The sequence below is a fragment of the Pungitius pungitius genome, chromosome 3 (assembly GCF_949316345.1).
Source record: "Pungitius pungitius chromosome 3, fPunPun2.1, whole genome shotgun sequence".
Taxonomy (NCBI): domain Eukaryota; kingdom Metazoa; phylum Chordata; class Actinopteri; order Perciformes; family Gasterosteidae; genus Pungitius; species Pungitius pungitius.
In genome coordinates, this window is record NC_084902.1 from 7,024,189 (window position 1) to 7,043,696 (window position 19,508).

The window sequence follows — 19,508 nt, forward strand, 5'->3', positions numbered from 1 at the left end:
AAGCTCAATTTGGGATAAAAGGTCTTCCCTTTTATGAGTGCAGAGAGTCGGAGTCCCTTCAAGTTGTTTGAGAGGAGGGGAAAATCCTAAACGAGAAAGTGATGATTTCCCAGTTTTGAGTCAAATAGAGTTCTCTGGATTTATGATTTGAAAGGAGCTTATGCAAAGAAAAATCCTGCAAACCCTGAAGTTTACTTACCATATGATTGGTAGGCATGACATTATATTTTTCACAATGTTAAATGAACTGCATGAAGGTCAGAGGAACATTTCTCAGAAAGTTCGTCATGAGTTTGCTTCATAGATTTATGATTTTGGCCTCAGAATCACATCCGACACCTTTTATTAAAAAACGCATCAATTTGCAGTCTTCTTGTTTCTTTTACTTCATATTAATGTCAACAGGAGGGGTACTGTGGGACCTTTCTGGCACATTCAGAGAATCAAAACCCAGAATGAAAAATTACACCCAAATATCCGCATTGTGGTTACAAGACCAGATCAATGGATGCTAAAGATAGTCGGGTACATACACACACACATAAAGCTACACTTCAGCCACTGTGTGGTGAATAGCTTGAGCAGCTGAGTGACGGTGGTGTAATCATTTTGTAAATACTGTACAGGCACGTCCGTCTGACACACACAAACACACTAACACACACACACAATCCTCACATTGGCAATGTTTTATTTATCCTGACAGTCATTAGTTTCAGACATGACAGATTTAGCAGACCCACAGGGAGACACATTACACACATTACAGTAGCTTAGTGACTGCACCTGAAATGTTGCTGCTGCTGTTATTCTTCCTGTGTCGAAACCTGTCAAATTCCTGTCAGTCTAAATGTCTGCAACTTACCTCTTAGGTTACGGTTTTTTTAGGATTAATAGGCTATTGATTCAAAATGAAAGAGGAGGTCATTGACGTTTTGTGTTTCTTTCTTTCTTGTTTCCATTTTGTGTCATTTCAAACTTCCGATGCTCCTCCCTCTTGTCTGCTTCTCCTTCCCTCTCGCACTCGGCCTTAAGCGAGTACAACCATCTACACTATGGGGCCATTCTGAATTATAGATCCTTTGCTCCCCACGACAGAAGGACAGGACTGCGGGGGGATACGCACATACAGTAATACGTGAACGCAAACACACAAAAAGAATGAGGGACACTGCTAGAGGGAAGCAATCTGCTTATCCGTCCCCTGCGTTTTTTTATTTTATTTTCATTGTGTTGTTTGCAGGTCTTTATGTGAGAGTCACTGACACAACACTTCTCACAGGTCGACCAAAAATTGCATCACAAGTCATGTTAACTTCAAACGTTGAGAAACACAGCGATACAGCGACACGGATGGAAAAATATGATACAATATATTCCTAACCAAAACAGCACAAGACAACCCCCGATGAGCTGAGAACCCTGAGAACTCGTTTTTTGGCGCTTCTCCGTTCATCACGGTCTACATCCTCAACAACACCAATGTGCTTTGAGATCTTACAGCATTGGCTTGTCGTAATCATTGTTCAGTGGACACAGCCACGAGAGGACATTAAAGTGTGCTATTCGGACACATTTCACATCGCAAACTTAACCTTTTGTCAGCTCTCACCAGTCTAAAACCACTTCCTCTAACATAGGTAACAGATTCCTACCCAGAGATATGAGGGGTCGAGTGGACTCTTAATGGCTGTCTTTTTTTTCCCCTGAACTTCACACACAGTGCGGCTGCAGGAATAAGTTGTGTCTCACGTGTGCGTCCCACACAGCGCCGCTGTCCTTGTCAATGCGACAGCTGCAGTGGAGGAACAGCCTGTACCACATCCCCCTCTGCTGGGGGCAGTCGTTGCTCTTAACTGTCCGCCCCCCCCCCCCCCGCTATACACTCGCTGCACACACCTTGTGCCCCTCCGTCTGGTCCACTGCGCTGTGTTTGTCGTTCAGCCCCGATGCCGTCACTCAACGCAAAAAACACACACACGGTGTGCACGAGATGACGACGGGGCTTTTTCTGGAAGCTGAGTCACTGCATTTCAACACTGCCGTAAATGGATGAGGGAAGGAGGGGGGGGGGGGGGGGGAGGGGAGGAGGAAATGAGCAGACTGATGAGGGAACATTTACAGAGAAGTCAGCCAACATCCCACCCATTATGACATAATGTCTTTGTCAATTTCCCATTGTTTTATAAGTTAGTTTTGTGTGTGTATTACTGGAAGGTAACACCTTCTTTGGCCAGCACAGGGTGTAGGCCGGTTTGTGAGAGAGTGAGCTTTGCTTCGAGGAGAGTATGAGGGGCCGAGTATTTGGGAGAGTGTGTGTTTTTGCGTGCGTGTCTGTGGTCTCTGTGTTTTGTTGAATTGGAATCTGAACCCCTTCACCTTCCCCTGCAGCTGCGAGAACGCCATCCAAATACCGCTTCTCTCTCTCACACACACACACACACACACAAACCTTCCATAATTGGGGCTGCAGAGACTGCTATGGTTGCCTTGTCCCACTGTGTGTGATGCTGCCCGTTCCGGGAGATATACATACACTCGGTCTCTCTTGCTCTTTCATACTTTGTCAAGCACTCGCTCTTCCCCTCTTCCTCTCCTCCCTCCTCTCCATTAGCCCCTCTCTCACTCTCTCCCTCTGATCTGTCAGTACGCCAGCCTCCCTCAGAAAGGCGATGCACTTGGACTGCATTAAATTGTCTTTATATCACCGTATCAGAATACCCTATAACCATAAGAGCTGTCAGAGTAAAACATCTGCCCTGTTTCTGTCTGGCCTTCTCTCTCGCCTCTCACGGTTTGCCTCCCTCAATGCAGATCTTTTTAAAATCTGCGTTCTGCGGCAAAGGATATAGATGATAAGAAAACATCTGTTGTGGGTCTAGAATTTATTTCAAAGAAGGCAGCACAACCAGGTTAGGAATGCAAATGCAGTTGAGGTGTTTGTGTGTTACATACCAAGTTTTATCACCTCATCAAACGTAAAGCTTTACTTCAACACACACAGGTGATTTCAATCACTCTGGCTGATTAGACCTCTGTTCAGGTGAAAGGTGGGCGGAGTCACAGCCCGAACAAGTGGTCCAACAGAACAATTGAAAACACCAGTAGGAGTGGACTGGGGGTCTTCAATTAGATTTAGGCAGTCTCTATGTTGTTTGAGGCTGTTGTGTCACTTCCTTAAAAGTAATTAAAACTATGTACACATTCCGAGTGTACGTGTCCACTCTTCAAAGGATAAACACGGTTGGATTTATTGCGCGGTACCCTTCTCTTAGGTTCACAACTTCACTGCAGGTGAAGTTTTCTTCCAGCCTCATAATGAAGGAACATGAAGAAAACAGACATTGTTACAAAAAAATTTCAGATTAAAAAATTGTTGTAGTTAAATGAAGTTTGATGACGACAAATGAGGCACTGTTGTTTTCACATGTCTGAATGAATTTAGAAAAACAATGACTATATTGCAAATACATATTATATATTTGTGGCAACAGGCTTTGTTCTGCTTGACTTTTTATCCTCTGTGTGGCCTTTTAGGTTTCACCTCCTAATTATTTTGTAACCTCTCTTTTATAAGAGATAATGGAATTACAAGGGATAAATCAAGCCTTCTCTCTCTTTGTCTGTCATCCAGGCCTTGGATGGAAGTATCTATGAGCACGCAAAAGACTACCTGGTAGAGCTGAGTCGTACCGAGCTAGAGGCCTCCCAAGCAACACACAACACCTTCCAGTTTCTCTTGGACAAATCCACGAGGGTAAGTCACACGCGTCAGAGACACAGGCCTTCTTTGCTCATCTTTAAGCTAATATTTGTAGAAATACAGCATTTCTTGGTCTCAAACTGCTGTTAGAAATATCTTGCCATAATAATACAAAAAAATTGAATTTCTTTGGCGAAATGAGTGCATCTTGACATTTTGAGTTCATTTGTTGTTACAAGGCACTCGGGAGGGGAATGGTACTTATTTTTAACTGAGGGTTGCTAACGAGACATTTTAAAGGACAGAAAAATGTTTTTTTATATAGTGTTTGTTGTTATGTTTCTGTGTCTCGTTAAAGCTGTGTATATAACATTTTTAGTTCGCTCCATCACAGGGGAATAGAAGCTGTGAAGCAGGGATTCACTGAGGGATTCACTGAGTTTACAAGGGATTCGGAAATGTACTTTTAGCGTCAAGAAACGTGCTCGCAAATACGCTGTTTTAAGCTGTTGTTCTTTAACGCAGATAATACAAGAATACAACCAGCAGCTGTTTATGCAGGAAAACCCAGTGTTTCACAAAGCACACGACTTCCAGTTCCAACCCAGCGAATGTGACACGGTAAGTTTAAATTGTACTGTTTGTGCATGAATGTATTTATTCCTGTCTCTTTCAAACACACATAGCTAACAGCCTCTACGCTCCTCCTACTTTTTATTGTCCATTCCAATATTGTATTTGAAGTCTGTGACAGAATTATTCTGCACGTTTCAATCACTTGAATCACTGGAAAATAATTCATGCAACTTTTATTCTTGTCACTTTAAAGAACACCATTAATGCATCGGGGCTGAGAGGCTTTCCGAGTTGGAAATCAGAGAGCCAAGCTTTGATATTTCGTATTCTCTAGAGATATCTTTGTCACGTTTGTTCCCAGCGTTTGGAATTTTTGGAGATGTTAACAATTCAGCAAGGATCTGTCCAGTTAGCTGGTGTCTAGTGGCAGCATGACAGAGCATGAATCGACTGTGTTCTACATTAATCGCTTGAATGCTTTGTGTTGATTTGAAGCTTCTCTTGTTTTCATTATTTACATAATTAACGTGACTTTTTTTTTTATATCAATTTGCCGTTGCACGAAATTATGATCTTTTATAAATCAATCTCCAGCCACTGTGCTAAACATGCAGCAGTGTGCTGTCACACCCCTCTGGAGACTTGTTAAACATTGCTGGATGCTGGATGATAAAGAATAGAAAGAAAGATGTTTCCCTGTGGGCATTGTTCCTAAATCCTCCATGGTTATCCTTTTCTCTTGTGTCTGAGTCATTTTGCGCTCTCTTGTTTCTCAGCCTCTTTTCCTTTTTCATTCTCTGACTTTAGACTTTTTTTCCCTCTCTGATCTTTTCCTTTATTTTATAAACTGGTAATATTTCTCTTAATAACAATTTGTTATTCCTACCCTGAGTCTTCCGAATCCTGTTTAACCTTTGCTAACACTTTTGCCCTAACCCTTTTCTCCCCTAATAACCCTGTATTTGTGTGTCCGTGTGCTTGCACTGCTGCTGCTGTTGTGTGTGTGTGTGTGTGTGTGTGTGGGTGCGTGGACGCTTGCCCGCGTCTGTGTGTGTGTGTCTGCCAGACTCTGAGCTCGGTGCCGCAGTTGGTGGACATTGAGCCATCGCCCGTCAGTGCCATGAGAATGACCCTGGCACAGGTAGCCTTAACTGCTGTTAGCATTCTCCATCTTCATCCCTGAAACCATCCATGGATCATCTGCTCCATTCATGATCTATCCTCTCTCTGGATGACTGCACCACTCGCGTGTGGCCTAACAACTCTACCAAACTCTGGCCAATAACCATTTGCATGCAGACACACTGATTAGCATTTAGTAAATGTTGTGCTAATTCTGGCATATGCTCAGAACGTTTTGTAAATTATTTTTTTTTCATTTTTACGTTTTGTAAATAAATCAATTTTAGATGATGATAATGATAGATTAGATGCTCTAGTAGCAAAACTGAGAACAACAGATTAATTGGGTCGCGTATACTCTTACTTGTTGTCCATCTGCCTGTAATCATAACATAATGGTTCTATTCAGAACTATTTCCCTGGATTGTATGAAGTTCTATTGTGGACAGTGAATTCTATCACAACTTAATCCCAATTGACTGCAGACAATAGCTATTACAGCATGTCTAGCCAGCACTAACAAGTCTTTACACATGAGCCCATGTCCACGTGAACTATTAGTGCACAGAAACAAAGGCACCATCACTGTTGCACGCTGCGGCTACAATTACACCTATGATATCATACTTATTGCTGGTGTAATAAATAAAAATATACCTGACCAATACGTGCGAGGCTTGCTGGTTGGTACTTAAGTTTAGCTTTTGTTTTATTCAACAACATCAATTGTTTCGCATTTCTGCGGACTATTATGACTTTTTCTACCCATCCGTCTACCTGCCATGACTATTGTGCTTGCCTTAAAAACCTTTTTAGACAAATTTTTATTTAGTTAGGCTTTATTGATCAAATCTTATCCAGATCAATATCTATTTCGTAAGAAATACCTCAGAACAAATGACCTATAACAAAATCCAACAAGAAAAGGAATTCACACAAAACAATTACCACACTCCCACACATAACTGTGCAAATGAAAACATCACAAACCTTATTAGAACGAGAGCTAGTGAAGCTTTAATGTCTCTCTGAGAAGTGTTTCTTTATTCTAGTAGTAAGATCCATAGTAATGAAAAACATATAGTTTGTATATATATAGTTTGTATGAGAGGTGTTTCCTGTAGTCGGATGGGGTTTGTACCCTCTACGCTGCGTGCATATTCTTGATGGAAAAACAGGAAACCCTTACTTCCGTTGCATTATGATTGTACTCTCATACCCTCCATCGTCTAGTTGCTCCTAGATGATGAAACAAGGGAGGCCTTTTGGATGGATTACTGGAAACCACTGTTATAATAGCGGCTCTGGAATGCTTTCATGCTCTCATCTGTTTGTGAGCAATGCAGTCCGAGCACCCAATGACTTCCCAGTAACCTTGTTGCTCTAGCTGTCATGCCATGTAGGCCCAGGCTTGGTGTGTGTGATTTTTATTTGCAAAATTTGTAGTTCGTGTCTTGAGTGACAAATTTAGTATTTGCAGGCAGAATGACCGTCTGTACTACTGTTTTGTTTTTGTTGTACGTGTGTGTATATTTTCTTTTTTAGAGCCTTACCAAAGCACCACACCAGAATCAAGCGTTCAATGGTTGGTATTGTGTGAGTGACTTCCTTTGGAATTAGCAGGACGTTTTATTCTTTTAAGTGTATCTGTAAGCAGTTCTCTGATGCTGATTTATAAATAATGCCAAAACTGAAATTAAACTTGCTTTAAAAAAAAACCCAATTTAAACAGCCTCCATTGAAATACTGCTGCCTTGACTGTGAGACAGGGCCTTTTCAACATGATGCATTGTATTAGTATATTATTCAAGACAGCAGTATGTTCTCTCCAAGCTGTGGCGGGAGATCTTTTTTTAGAACCAAATGGGAGCTTATGAAGTGTGAAACGATGCATTAGAGAAGAGAGAAGTAGCTTTTTACAGTTAGAGCTTTCTTGGGACATTTATGCCAAACCTTAGTACAGACTCTCAACAAGTGTTTAGACTGAGGGGAGGACGTAGAACAGCTGGCATCTAACTGCAGACATTACGATTACTTGAAATGCGTCTTAAATGAAGAGCTTTCCTTCCCGCGTATGGCCCAAGTATTTAGATTTTTAAACCTGGCCCTTTCCTAGCAGCATATACGGCGCTGTCATTCACACAGCTACACTTAGACACAGTTCATTCTCACCCCTTCATCCCTGTGGTTTCAGGATAACACGGTTGCTATATACAGTGTTCTAAATTACTGTTATTATAACAGTGGAGGTTGTTATTGAAGTACAGTATGACCACGCCATGTTCCGTTTGCTGTCTTTCAGCTTGCAGACTGACTAGCCATCATTTTGCCTGTTTTTTTACAGCAGTTTTTACTAATAAATAATTCATTGATTTTACACATTACCCCATATAAAATACAATTTTATAGATGCAACTACCTTTGTGCTCTACCGTGCTCACATTGACCTGCGGAACATTGCAGGGGGTCCAGGACATAAACACATGAAGCTGGGTGTAGTCTGAGGAATCTTAACAAAGGTCACATGCAGAGAGAAGTGCTTTGCAAGTCGTTGTCCATATTTTACTCACAACATTTTACTCACTTATTTACTCTGTTTAGTCATTACACATTATACCAATAAACATTTGGGGCCCAATTTGCTTTGCTGGCTCCACAATGTGTCAGTTCAGAGCCAATGTTCTAATCTAGTTTTCTGCTTCCCTGCCTTAACTCCCTCTCTTGCCTGAATGTAATTAAGCTGTAAATCTCCCAGGTAATACTCTTCGTTACACACCTACACTTAGCCAGATTTATGCCCTTGTGTTGCTGAAGCGGCACTTAATTAATAGTTATGATGTGCATGGAAACTTCCAATTAAAATATTCCGTTACGAGGCCTAGTCGGCACACTTTTATAATCAGATTTGGGGAACCCAAGCCTCTCGGCTCTGTGAGCACTGACTGTAAGTACTGTAAAATGACAACTGCTCAACATTATAGGCTACATCTCACATAATTTACCAACACTGTATAAGTGTTAATAATTGTTATTTTCAATAAAACAGATGGAATTTCACCCCCTGCATTGGTTTTATCCTGATAAATCAGATTGTGAATGATTTCATGTATAAAGGACAAAAGTACTGTTGAAAAAGGAACTTTAAATATCCATTTCCCTAGCTCTGCATGAGCCATATTTATAGTAGAATGCAATGAAAAGATCACCCACAGTTAAGAAAAGAATCACAAAACGGAGAAGTAGATCTGATTACAGAAAGAAAAGCAGAAAGCAGCAAATGTGAAGGGATTTTGTCTTGGTAAACAAAGTCATCATCATTTTCCAACAAATGTGTGCGTGCTCTGTTGTTGGGAAGTGGTGAATTAGTGACCGTGTGTAAACCTTTAGACACTTATTACATTACTCTCTGAAGAATTGCCACATGGTTATAATTTATGTTGATAGCCAACATAGTTGCTTTTGTATGTAACAAATCAAATTTAAAAAGGGCTGTCCTGGTGCACCTCCCGGTCTTTCACTTTGTGCACACACACAGAAACACATACTTACACACACTCGCTCCTTCACATGTGGTTTTAACGGCAGTTATTTACTTATGCACCTGTGTGTGTGTGTGTTTACCCATGCCTGTCTGGTACGTGTGCATGTGTGCGTTTGTCTGTCTTAGAGCCGTCAGCTGGAGTCAGAGACGGGGACGACGGAGGAGCACAGCCTGAATAAGGAGGCCAGGAAATGGGCCACCAGAGTGGCCAGAGAACACAAGAACATCATCCACTACAAGAGAGTAAGACACATGCTCACGTCCAGGACGCGCGCCCGTCTCACAGATAAAAGCGCCCCCACCCCCTGATGTGTGTGTGCTGTTTGCAGTGTCTGGAGGAGTGTGAGGCGCATGGCTTGCCCCCGACGGAGCAGGGCAGACTGGATCTGGAGTTGAAGATAGAAGACACCAAAGAAAACTTACGCAAAGCGGAGGTCTGTGACTCGCATAACTCAGAGAATAAAGGGGTAAAGTTGCCTCAGTGGCTGAATTTAAGTTGGTATGTTTTCCTGTGGAGTGGAAGGATATTTCCTCTGTGAATATATCTTTTTGTGTGAGTAGTTGATATGGCGCTGCTGGTCATGCTAAACAGAGAATGGTGTGTCCAAGCAAAAGGAAAGGGGGTTGTCGTTTTATTCAATGGTAATTATTATAATTTTTTTCTTAAAGTGAAATCCCTGGTGCACATTGACGCTTCCTGCTGTAGCGTTGACATTAGCCGGGCAAAGAAGCCCTCTGTTTTCAGTGACCTAAAATACAACCCATCCCATAATTTCCCCTGCCAAGTCTTTGGGCTAAGTGACTAATTATCTGATAAATATTTTAAATGCTAACAGTGGAAGTTGGTGCATACGCTGTGCCCGTCTGCATGGCAGCCGTAGCGGGGTGCAATGAAGAAAGTCACCTCTCCTATTGTAGGAGATGTCCAGTCATTCAGGTTATCTCACCTTTTGCAGATCTGATATTAACACACACTCACCAATTTAAGATTCGTCTCCTATGAGATGCGAGTTCTTTAGCTCCTCCGACTTCCCCTTACCTCAAGTTGTGTTCACACACACACACACACACACACACACTCTCCCTTTTCCTTCCACACCTCTCAGCTCACGGAGAGCTTTATCAATTATGTATTGATTCTCACAGATTCAACTTGTCACTGCGTCATCTGTCTCGTCTATCAACTCGCCTCGGTCTCTTTTTCCTCTTCGGTCTCTCTATATCCTTTAGCCCTTCATCTTGTCTTTCAGTTTCCTTATTTTACTTTCCTTGTGCTCTTCGCCAGCATCCACCTCTCTAAACACACATCTGGCACCCTCTGCTGTCACGTTTGGTCACAAAAAACATTTCACCTCACACTTGATTTTACCACGTGTCAGAAAAATGTAATTTGTCATCGTTTGTTTTGCCTATTGTCTGTTAGGTTTATCTTTAATGCTCTTATTTACAGAGGTACCAGCTTTTTGTAGATATTTTAGTTTACCTGGACCACCAGAATAATTTAGCATCACTGTCAATAGCTTGTGATATTGTGAGTCTTTCTATCAGAGCACCACCACCATCTTCTCTCTCTTTTCCCTCTCTGTCACTGTCTCTCTCTCTCTGTCTCCTCGTCTTTGCTCCTCCGGGCCAACATTACCTTGAGTAAGATGGTGCAATATTTTATGAGCTCATTTTGGTACAAATGGCTTCACCCCAGAGCTCTTATCACAGAATTGTCAAGGCAGTGAGTGCAGTACGAAAGAGATTATGTTTGATTACAGCATTATCTGGATACTGACTGCATTGTTCTTCCCTGTTGAAGTCTCACCTTCATCCCACCCAACACGCGGGCAGTTTCCCCCTCCCGTTAGCGAGGAAATGAAGCACTGGCCTACATGCAGAATGGCGTGATACATGCTAAATGCTTTATGCCTTTGGATCTGGTGTTCAACAGCACCTTAATCTTTAAAATGAGTTAAACTGGATCAATATACACAGGAGGAAAGAGTAGTGTATATGTAATCTATGCTCTCTATGAACAAAAATGAACAGAATGAACAGAAAAAAAATATATGTTAGAATGTAGTGAAACCTACATGTGTGCATGAACTATCGAGAATCCCTTGAGGTCAGGACAAAATATTCCCCAAAGTGTATTCCTCTTTCAAACACACACCAACATCTGAATAGCTTTTGAGATACAGTACCTTGCATGTTTGTTTTCGTCTTTCCTCTCCTGTAGCGTGCTTTGAGTTAAAGCAGAAGCGTGTTATTGGCCTCTTCTCAGCTGATTTCCACTTTTCTGTGGAGTCCTTAAAGGATGAGCGACTGATGAGCGGTCGAGGCTCTCTCAATTGCTAATGAGCTGTGGAAGGCTGTTCTCAAACTGGCTCCACCAGACGATCTGGCCTCATTAACGCGTGGCGGCAAAATACTTAGAGAGATGAAGACGAGCTTTTGCTCCCAGACACGCAAACGCACAAGCAGAAGAAAGTAATGGGGGTGGAAAACACGCTTGATCCAGGCATGACTTAATACATGGAGACAATCATAACCTCGCGCTCACGTTCCCTGAGTCATTTGAAAAACAAAAAACAGCAGAAAGGTCTCATTATTAGTGTAATTAAAAGCTATGACAGCTGCAGTTCTCCCTCTAGCAACCCTCTGCCTGTCCATCCCTTCATATTATATATTCCAACCACCTTTCCATCTGATTTATTGATTAGGCCGCCGGTTGTAAACTCTTTTAACCAGTGGTCTGTTCCATTGCTGCTCAAATGTATCCACCATTATTATTTTTCTACATTCTGGTACGCTTTTGTTTCAACTGCAGTTCTTAGCATTTTATTGGGGAGCACTTAAGGGTCTCAGGTCTGATATTGATCGATCACAGCCGCCTGTGAAAGACCGCCTCGGCGGTGTGTTTCTGTCCATCTCGCTGCACGTGTCTGTGGGTTGGGAGCTATCAGGTATCAATCTGCTCTCTCGGCATCGGTGAGAAAGGAAAGGCGAACGCAATGTAAGCGGAACTGCTGAAAACGTTGAGACTCCTTGAAAAAAAAAAAAAAAAGAGAAAGCTACAGAGATGAAAGCGAGTTGAAGTGAGACGGAGCAAACATAAATCCCAAGGGTTTCTCCACTGGTGGTTATGTCCTGATCATATTGTCTGATTAGGAAAAAGAACTCAACACATATGCGGTGTTCTCAGCTCATTAAAAAGTGAAGCAGGCTTTGATGTTTAGTCGTTTCGGAGATTACGTGAAAACACTGAAGTTTGCCGCTTGTGATGACTTAGTGATTTTAGTGAACATTTGATTTAAAGAGGACTTGGATGTCAAACTTAAATAATTGAACAACCTATTAAAGACGATAAATTAGTCCCATCATTGCTTATTGTATAAAATAATGTGTTCGTTATATTTGTATTGCTCAACATATTCATATAGCCGGAATCTAAGACCATTTCTAGTTTATAATCACAATATCTATTTATTGCCCCACTATCTGGTACCCACAGTGAACCACTCTATGATTTCACCTCATTTCTTTTTTGCAGCTATGTTTTTTCATGGTTGTGTCCACCATCATTCCGTAGTGGTAATTAAAGCAATCAAACCGGTTTTAAACCTTGTTTAAAATGAAATGGGAAAGTTGTGATATTGGCCAGTGATATATATGATTTTTTAACACACTGAACCCTTTCTCTCTTCATAGATAATAAAGTTAAAAGCTGAGGCTCGGTTGGACCTTCTACGGCAAGTGGGGGTTGCTGTGGATACCTGGCTGAAGAGCGCCATGAACCAGGTATGATTTGTCTGTGATTATACAAGAATGTGTGCCTATACTGAATGTGTGTGTCTGTGTGTGTGCGTATATAAGTCTCTCCTTCTCTTTGCATGACTTGTTTTGTGTAGCTAAGTGGGATACATTGCGCTCATGCATACGATTGTTGGATTGTACGTGCGTTTAAATCCTTTCACTCATTCATTTTCAAGTTTATGTAGTGCAGTGTGCGTGTGTGCGTGCATGCACAATGTGTATAAAACCACCGCTCTCTCTGTGCATGCTGTAGGTGATGGAGGAGCTGGAGAATGAACGTTGGGCCAGCTACACTTCCCACGACCCCTCACTGTCGGTGAGACTCCTCCCCTCACCGTGTGTGTAGCTGCTTTCTCGCCAAGCCAGAAGAACTTTACTAGAACCTGATACCTAAGAAGTTTATGAAGAGCAATTGTAGACAAAACGTAATCCCTAGAGCCACTACCAGTATGCATGTAAATACATGTGATTCTTCTGCAACTTTCAAAGTTGCAGTGTTTTTTTGACTTGGCTGGAAAGTGCAAATCTCACAACTATAAAGCAGAGGTAGAAGAGAACCTTTTCACCACGCAAGATAGGTTGTAGCTGATTTGTTGCATCATGCAGGGTGGCCCCTTTTACCCACTTCAAAAACAGCAGCAGACCAGCAGAGTTTTCTTACTCCGTGTTGGTCATATCTCTACTATTTGCTCATATTTAGCAATCATTCTCTCTGCGCTAAATAAACGCTGCACTCAGTTGAAAACCCAAGGCACTAACTCAAAAACGTTTGCCCCGACAAATCACTTACTGATCATTTTACTTGCTTGGAGAAAGAATGATAAAAAAAAAGATTGACGCCTCTTTTGAGTTTAGTCTGAGTTTAGTCGCTTAGCTTAACACAAGGACTGGAGACTGGAGAAACGGCTCGCTCAGCTCTGTAAGGAGGTAGAAGAATATCTCCCTCTTATGCTCACTAATGTTTTGGATGCATGTAACAAACAGTGATGTTACATGTTATTTAGTGAGCTTTAGAGGAGCTGGTAGCAGAATTATTTCACCTTTTGATAGGGCCAGCCTTTTCCCGTCTTTGTCTTACGCTAAGCTAATCATTTACTGCCGGTAGATTCAAATTCAACCCTTTTATTTAACCCTCTTCAATAATAAGTGAATAAGCATATTTCTTCCAAAATGACACACAATGAATATGTATGTCTTTGTTTCTAAAAAAAAAATTGCCCAATCAATTTTGTTGCCATTTTCTAAGCCCTAGAGAGAGTGTGTGTGTGTGTGTGTGTGTGTGTGCGCGCGCGTTTGTGTCGTCGTGTATGTAAGCGCTTGACTGTATTTGTGTGTTTTGCATTTTTCTGTGTCCATTTGTGTTTCTGTCCCCCCATTGAGTCTACATGCGGGGAGGAGAGTACATCCATGACTAGAAGTGTTATCCCACAAGGGACTTTGTGTCGGAGAAGTGTTTGTGTGTGAGATTGTGTCTCTGTGTGAGTGTGTCTGTCTATCGGTCAAAAGCCCTGAACGTATTCAGTCCGCTCCATGGAAGCGCTTGACATTCTGCTCACATGATATTGCGGCTCACAGCTGAAACCAGAGAGAGCTACTGAGTGTTAGACAGCGAGAGAGTCTGGGTAATGAGGGTGATCGAAGAAAATAATGAGAAGGAATGTCAGAATGCGTTCTTCAGTGAACGAGGGAGTGTTGGAGAGACAATTAGAGTGAAGGAGGGAGAGAGACGGAAGAGGTGGTGCTGTGAGGAGGAAAGGGGGAGAGGTGAGGAGGGAGGAGTGTCAGAGTGATGATGTTGAAGTAAAATTGGATGCAGAGGTGAGAGAGATGGGCGATTGTGATAAAGATGTAAGAAGATGTAGAAGATGTATATACATTGAGGCAACACAATTCTTTGGAAAATATTAAAATTGACGTGCTTGCGAGGCAAAAATGGTAACCAAAACAAATGAATTATGTTACTTAATAACTATCTGTCAGTAGTCATGTGGTGTTATGTTAATTTGGGCAATTACTACAGGTGTCCTATTTTGAAAAATAAAAAGTTTTCTTTTGACCTGTCCTTCCCCCGTTCATAAGATGAATCAGGGGGAGGCATTACTTGCAGGAAACTCCTCCATCTGGCGTACGTGTTATTAAAAGAACACACCAGGAGGCCATATTGTATTCAGGCATCTGAGAGCAGTTTAACAGTCTTAGGATTTTATTTGGAGACTCTTGGAGCGTGTAGAGACTGGCAGCGGCTTAAAAAGAGAAATTGTAATAACAAGGTGCAACAAGGGAAATGAAGATAGCCAGAGGAAACAGTGGGAGGGATTTTTTTTTTTTTTTCTATACGGAGATTGTCGCCGAGGGAAGAAAGGATGGATGGATTGTGAATAATTATCTGCAGGGGAGAGAAAATAAAAGCAATGAGAGCGGGAAGGAGGCTGTTCCTCGACCCTTTCTGTATTCCTCTTGACTTTATTAATACGGTTATGAAATACTGTAAGCCATGGACCCTCAAGTCTCTCGTGCTCCATATGCCTTCATTCCGATTTCACTCTCCCAGTTATTTCCTCCAGGAGCCATAAAATTGTCAATTGGCCTGCGTCTCGACTGTATTTGTACAGCCACTGAAATGTATAATTTTCACATTTTATCGGGTTATTACTGGCACACATGCTGGTCATTTTAATTCAAATTGAATAGATTTGATGTTACACAAGACAAACAAGGTTCGTGTGTGTGTGTGTGTGTGTTGACTTGTGTAAGGGAACACCGCAGGGCCACACCTGTAGCTTTTTGTTTCCCTAGGGAGCAGATTATGTCCAGGGGACACATCTGTTTTGTTCTGCATCGGTGTAGTGTGTGTCAACAGAAATCTGATGACTAAACACTACGACTTTGGAATGGATAAACACACTCACGCACACACCCACACAACGCAAACACACACACACACACGTTATTGTTATGCCTAGGTCAGCTTGCTGTGTGTGATGAATCTTTCTACCAGCCAGATCACATGACCTTTATTCAAGCCAATGAAATTTTAATGGAACAAAAAAGGGAGGGGCCGGGTCATGAGAAACATTAGTCGCTCCACACCTGTCTCTCAAGGCTGAGCAGGACAGAGAAAGCCAGTCAGGAAGCAAAGGTAAGCTTTGGATTGTTCCTGATCTAATGTCACAGTTTAATCCATAGAAACGAACAAGAAGAGGGGTGTGTAACAAGTGAAAATCTTTGTTACATGGCCGGACCTTGCAGCTGCTGCACTGTAGTGAGAGAGCTGTAGATACCGGCCAACACAAACATAGATAGAGAGAGAGACAACTTATCAAGTAACCATGACATCGGGACATGAAGAGCAAAGAGTTTGAATGAAAATCTGTTCTTTATAAGGCTTTGTGTGCACTTGCATTGGGAGCACGAGGGTATTCGTTTTCCTCTGGAGCTCTAAAGGTGAATGGTGCCTATCGTTCGTCCTTGCAGCTATCAGAGGTCTTTGACTTTATCTTGCTGTGCTTGTGTTTTAAAGGGCACGGTGGATTTGGAGCGCGAGGAGGGAGAAGAGTGTGAGGAAAACATGGAGATTTTTGACGACAGCAGCTCCAGTCCTTCAGGAACCCTCCGAAACTACCCGCTGACCTGCAAGGTCCTGTACTCCTACAAGGTACTAATCCACTCACATGGAGTAACCCTCTGCGGTTACACGGTCCTACGCATATCAAATGTCCGCAGCGACCTGCACAACCACGGCGTGCGGTACACAATCCCCTGCGCTAGTGCTCACACCAAGACGAGCGTGGTGGAATGTCGGTGTTGCATTTACAGGACCTTTTTTTGTATTTTTACATGTATTATTAATGATGTTCTCAATCTAGACTGGAGCGTTTTTTTTCACGGCGCTGTCAACCTCTCGTCTTACGGTCGGTATGTCTCTCCCGCAGGCCTCTCAGCCAGATGAGTTAACTATTGATGAACAGGAGATGTTGGAGGTCATTGAAGATGGAGACATGGAGGACTGGGTCAAGGTGCACAAAAACACACACACATACACACACGCACACAGATGTGCATTGTGTTGAGAGTTGCAACGCCAGAATGATTACCTCATGAGATCGGTGTGTTGGCTGTATTTGGTTTCTTAGCCCTCTTGGCTATTTTAGATTTCTCCTGCCGTGCGTGTTTTTCATATCGCGTGTTTGTGTGCGTTTTCCAGGCTCGCAATAAGTCCGGAAATGTGGGCTACGTCCCTGAGAAATACCTGCAGTTCCCCACTTCCAACAGTCTGCTGAGCATGCTTCAGTCTCTGGCAACACTCGATGCTCGATCGCACACTTCGTCCAACTCCACCGAGCCGGAGCTCCACTCCGGCTGCGTCAACGGAGACACAAACAGTAAGTGTGCTGTGAGCCTAGTGGTGGTGAATTATTCTTTGAAATAATAAAACAGCACGCGAGGAGTTTTATTCAACGACTTCCATTTGTACATGTGCAAATTAGTTTTCTTTCTTCCTGTAATGAGGTCATTATGCACCATTAGGCATTATTAGGATTTTTTTTTCTTCTGCTACACTGGAACTAATCAGAATCCAGACATTGCTTTTTGGCCACTGCATTTCCACATATACCAGCACAACAGGGAATCTTTTGTTGGAATAGAATCAAGAGCGAGGTATTTGTATTTAATTGGTCAAAAATGGGGAAAAAAACTGTGATAATAATTGCAGATCAGTTTAATAAAATGTGCAAGAGCAAACATGTGATCTACATACACACTTTAGCTTCAGATAGTCTACAGAAAGTCAGCATATACGTTGTTGATCTGTTATAGATTTGAAATCCCTAACATTTTCATTAAACATTGCTTTCTTCCTTTCTATTTTTGTTTTCTTTGCAGCCATCTTCTGCATCCGTGTTTCTATTGCTATGTGCTTGTTCTGCATGAACACTTGGACCAGGGACAGAGGGAAACTCTGTCACCTAATTATTATTATTTTTTACTCCCTCTCTCTAGCAGGGTGTTCCATTCTCTTTATGATAATGGATGCAAGGCAGACAAGGAACTACATCTACTCAAGAATAATAATTCTTCCTTCTGTGTATCTTATTTCTCTCTCTTCCGTATACCCACACAGTGATCTTTGTCCGTGCACTTTACGACTACGAGGGCCAGGCGGACGAGGAACTCTCCTTTTCCGAGGGAGCGGTGATCCGCCTGTTGAGCCGCGACACTCAGACCGATGACGGCTTCTGGGAGGGCGAGCTCAATGGACGGGTGGGCGTCTTCCCCTCCGTGCTGGTAGAAGATCTCACTGAGAATGGGGAGACCAGTGGGGGAGTTCTCGGTGACATACAGGTATGTCGGAGCTTGCAGACGGGTACACTGAAGTCCGCAAATATTCGCTGCGTCACTCCAAAGAAGCTGGAACAGTAGGTGTTATCAGTCTTTCAATCAGGGGCAGAAATACCAGGCTGATGTTGTAGTTCAGTGGGACACTTATCTCCCTACCGTGTCTCATGTCTCCCAGACTGTTATCCGGTGGATCTATCACCACGGCAGAGTTCACCAACACTGGATCAGGGCTGCTGTGTTTCCTGCAGTCCTCGTACAGAATCACAGTTTCCTTATCTAAGTGCTGCCTATTAGAGGTTTGGCAACGGGAAGGATGCAGCCTCTCCCTTCCTAAAAGCCTGTAGACATAACACACACCACGACAACTCTTAACGCCTTTAAAGTTGTTTGTTTGGAAGATTGATAAAGAAAATCCTTCTAGTTGCCGCCACAAAGGTCAAGTTGTATGTGGTGGCACGCCAAACACTGTATTTCTTACAGAATTCTCCAGAGATCCATCATAGCTGCATTAATCATTATCTTTGTTTATATGTGTGGCTTCTAATGATAAACTCACAGACTATATCACTCAACCGCAGCTTCCCTCAGCTGTGTCGAGCTATATCATTAGTTGTTTTGGTTTAGCCGCATGCAACTAAACTATTTTGGTTCACTCTCACAGCTTTCAAAGCGTTCTTTTCCCATGCAGTCAGCAGCTGTATTCAATGAAAAAGACAGTACAGACGGTACACCACAGTACACCAAACAACAACAGCAAGAAAGCTGCTGTTGTTTATGTGAAGCTTTAACTTAATGAAGTTGACAATTAACAGAAAGACAATGAAAATGTACTGACGGGACCATTAACCTTGTGACAGAGCATGGGACCCTTTGTAGGATCACAAGTGAGTAGCACACGTTCTCCATTTCTCTTCCCTAGATTTCTCCATCTCTGAAGTTGCGGTGTTCCCTGCCACACCTCCCGCTGTATGAACAACCTCCCCTCAGCCCTTTCACCAGCCCGGGCACCTCCACCCCGCCGCCGCTCCCACGCTCACCTTCCGCCGCACTTAACGGGGAGCACAAGCCGCCACCCGCCTCGTCACACAAGGGGCAGCTACCCACCCACAGTAAGACACACATACACACACATAGAAATGATTATTCTTTTAATGTGAGTTTTTCTAATGTCCTTCTCTGTCCCCCTGTCTGTCTCTCTCTATATCTCTCTCTCCTCTTAGATCAAAGCTCCTCCAAGAGTCCAGTCTCGCCGGGATTTCCTCAACCACTGCGATTCACCCCTGAAGGAGGCCCGGGCAAATTACGACCTGTTAGTTGACACCTTATTCCTCTTTTCATTTTCCCGTCTATATTTCTGTCTGATGTAATTGTAGGTTAAATTCAATATCTTATGGTTTTGGACTGATGGACAAAGTAATTTCAAGG

General features: G+C 42.6%; 1 protein-coding gene across 4 annotated transcripts in view; it reads left to right on the plus strand.

Annotated features, from left to right (window-relative positions):
- LOC119210204 (F-BAR and double SH3 domains protein 2-like) overlaps positions 1-19,508 on the plus strand; it is a 43,670-nt gene that overhangs the window by 20,619 nt on the left and 3,543 nt on the right. Inside the window, exons 9-22 of one of the 4 annotated variants that reach the window (XM_037459989.2) lie at positions 3,635-3,757; positions 4,229-4,324; positions 5,346-5,420; positions 6,947-6,997; positions 9,069-9,185; positions 9,272-9,376; positions 12,639-12,728; positions 12,997-13,059; positions 16,264-16,398; positions 16,676-16,759; positions 16,948-17,125; positions 17,866-18,086; positions 19,003-19,192; positions 19,304-19,392. In XM_037459989.2, the coding sequence (XP_037315886.1) occupies positions 3,635-3,757; positions 4,229-4,324; positions 5,346-5,420; positions 6,947-6,997; positions 9,069-9,185; positions 9,272-9,376; positions 12,639-12,728; positions 12,997-13,059; positions 16,264-16,398; positions 16,676-16,759; positions 16,948-17,125; positions 17,866-18,086; positions 19,003-19,192; positions 19,304-19,392 (1,617 nt within the window). The remainder of the gene's footprint in view (positions 1-3,634; positions 3,758-4,228; positions 4,325-5,345; positions 5,421-6,946; positions 6,998-9,068; positions 9,186-9,271; positions 9,377-12,638; positions 12,729-12,996; positions 13,060-16,263; positions 16,399-16,675; positions 16,760-16,947; positions 17,126-17,865; positions 18,087-19,002; positions 19,193-19,303; positions 19,393-19,508) is intronic. The other 3 variants (XM_037460004.2, XM_037459996.2, XM_037460011.2) reach the window with 3 other exon arrangements.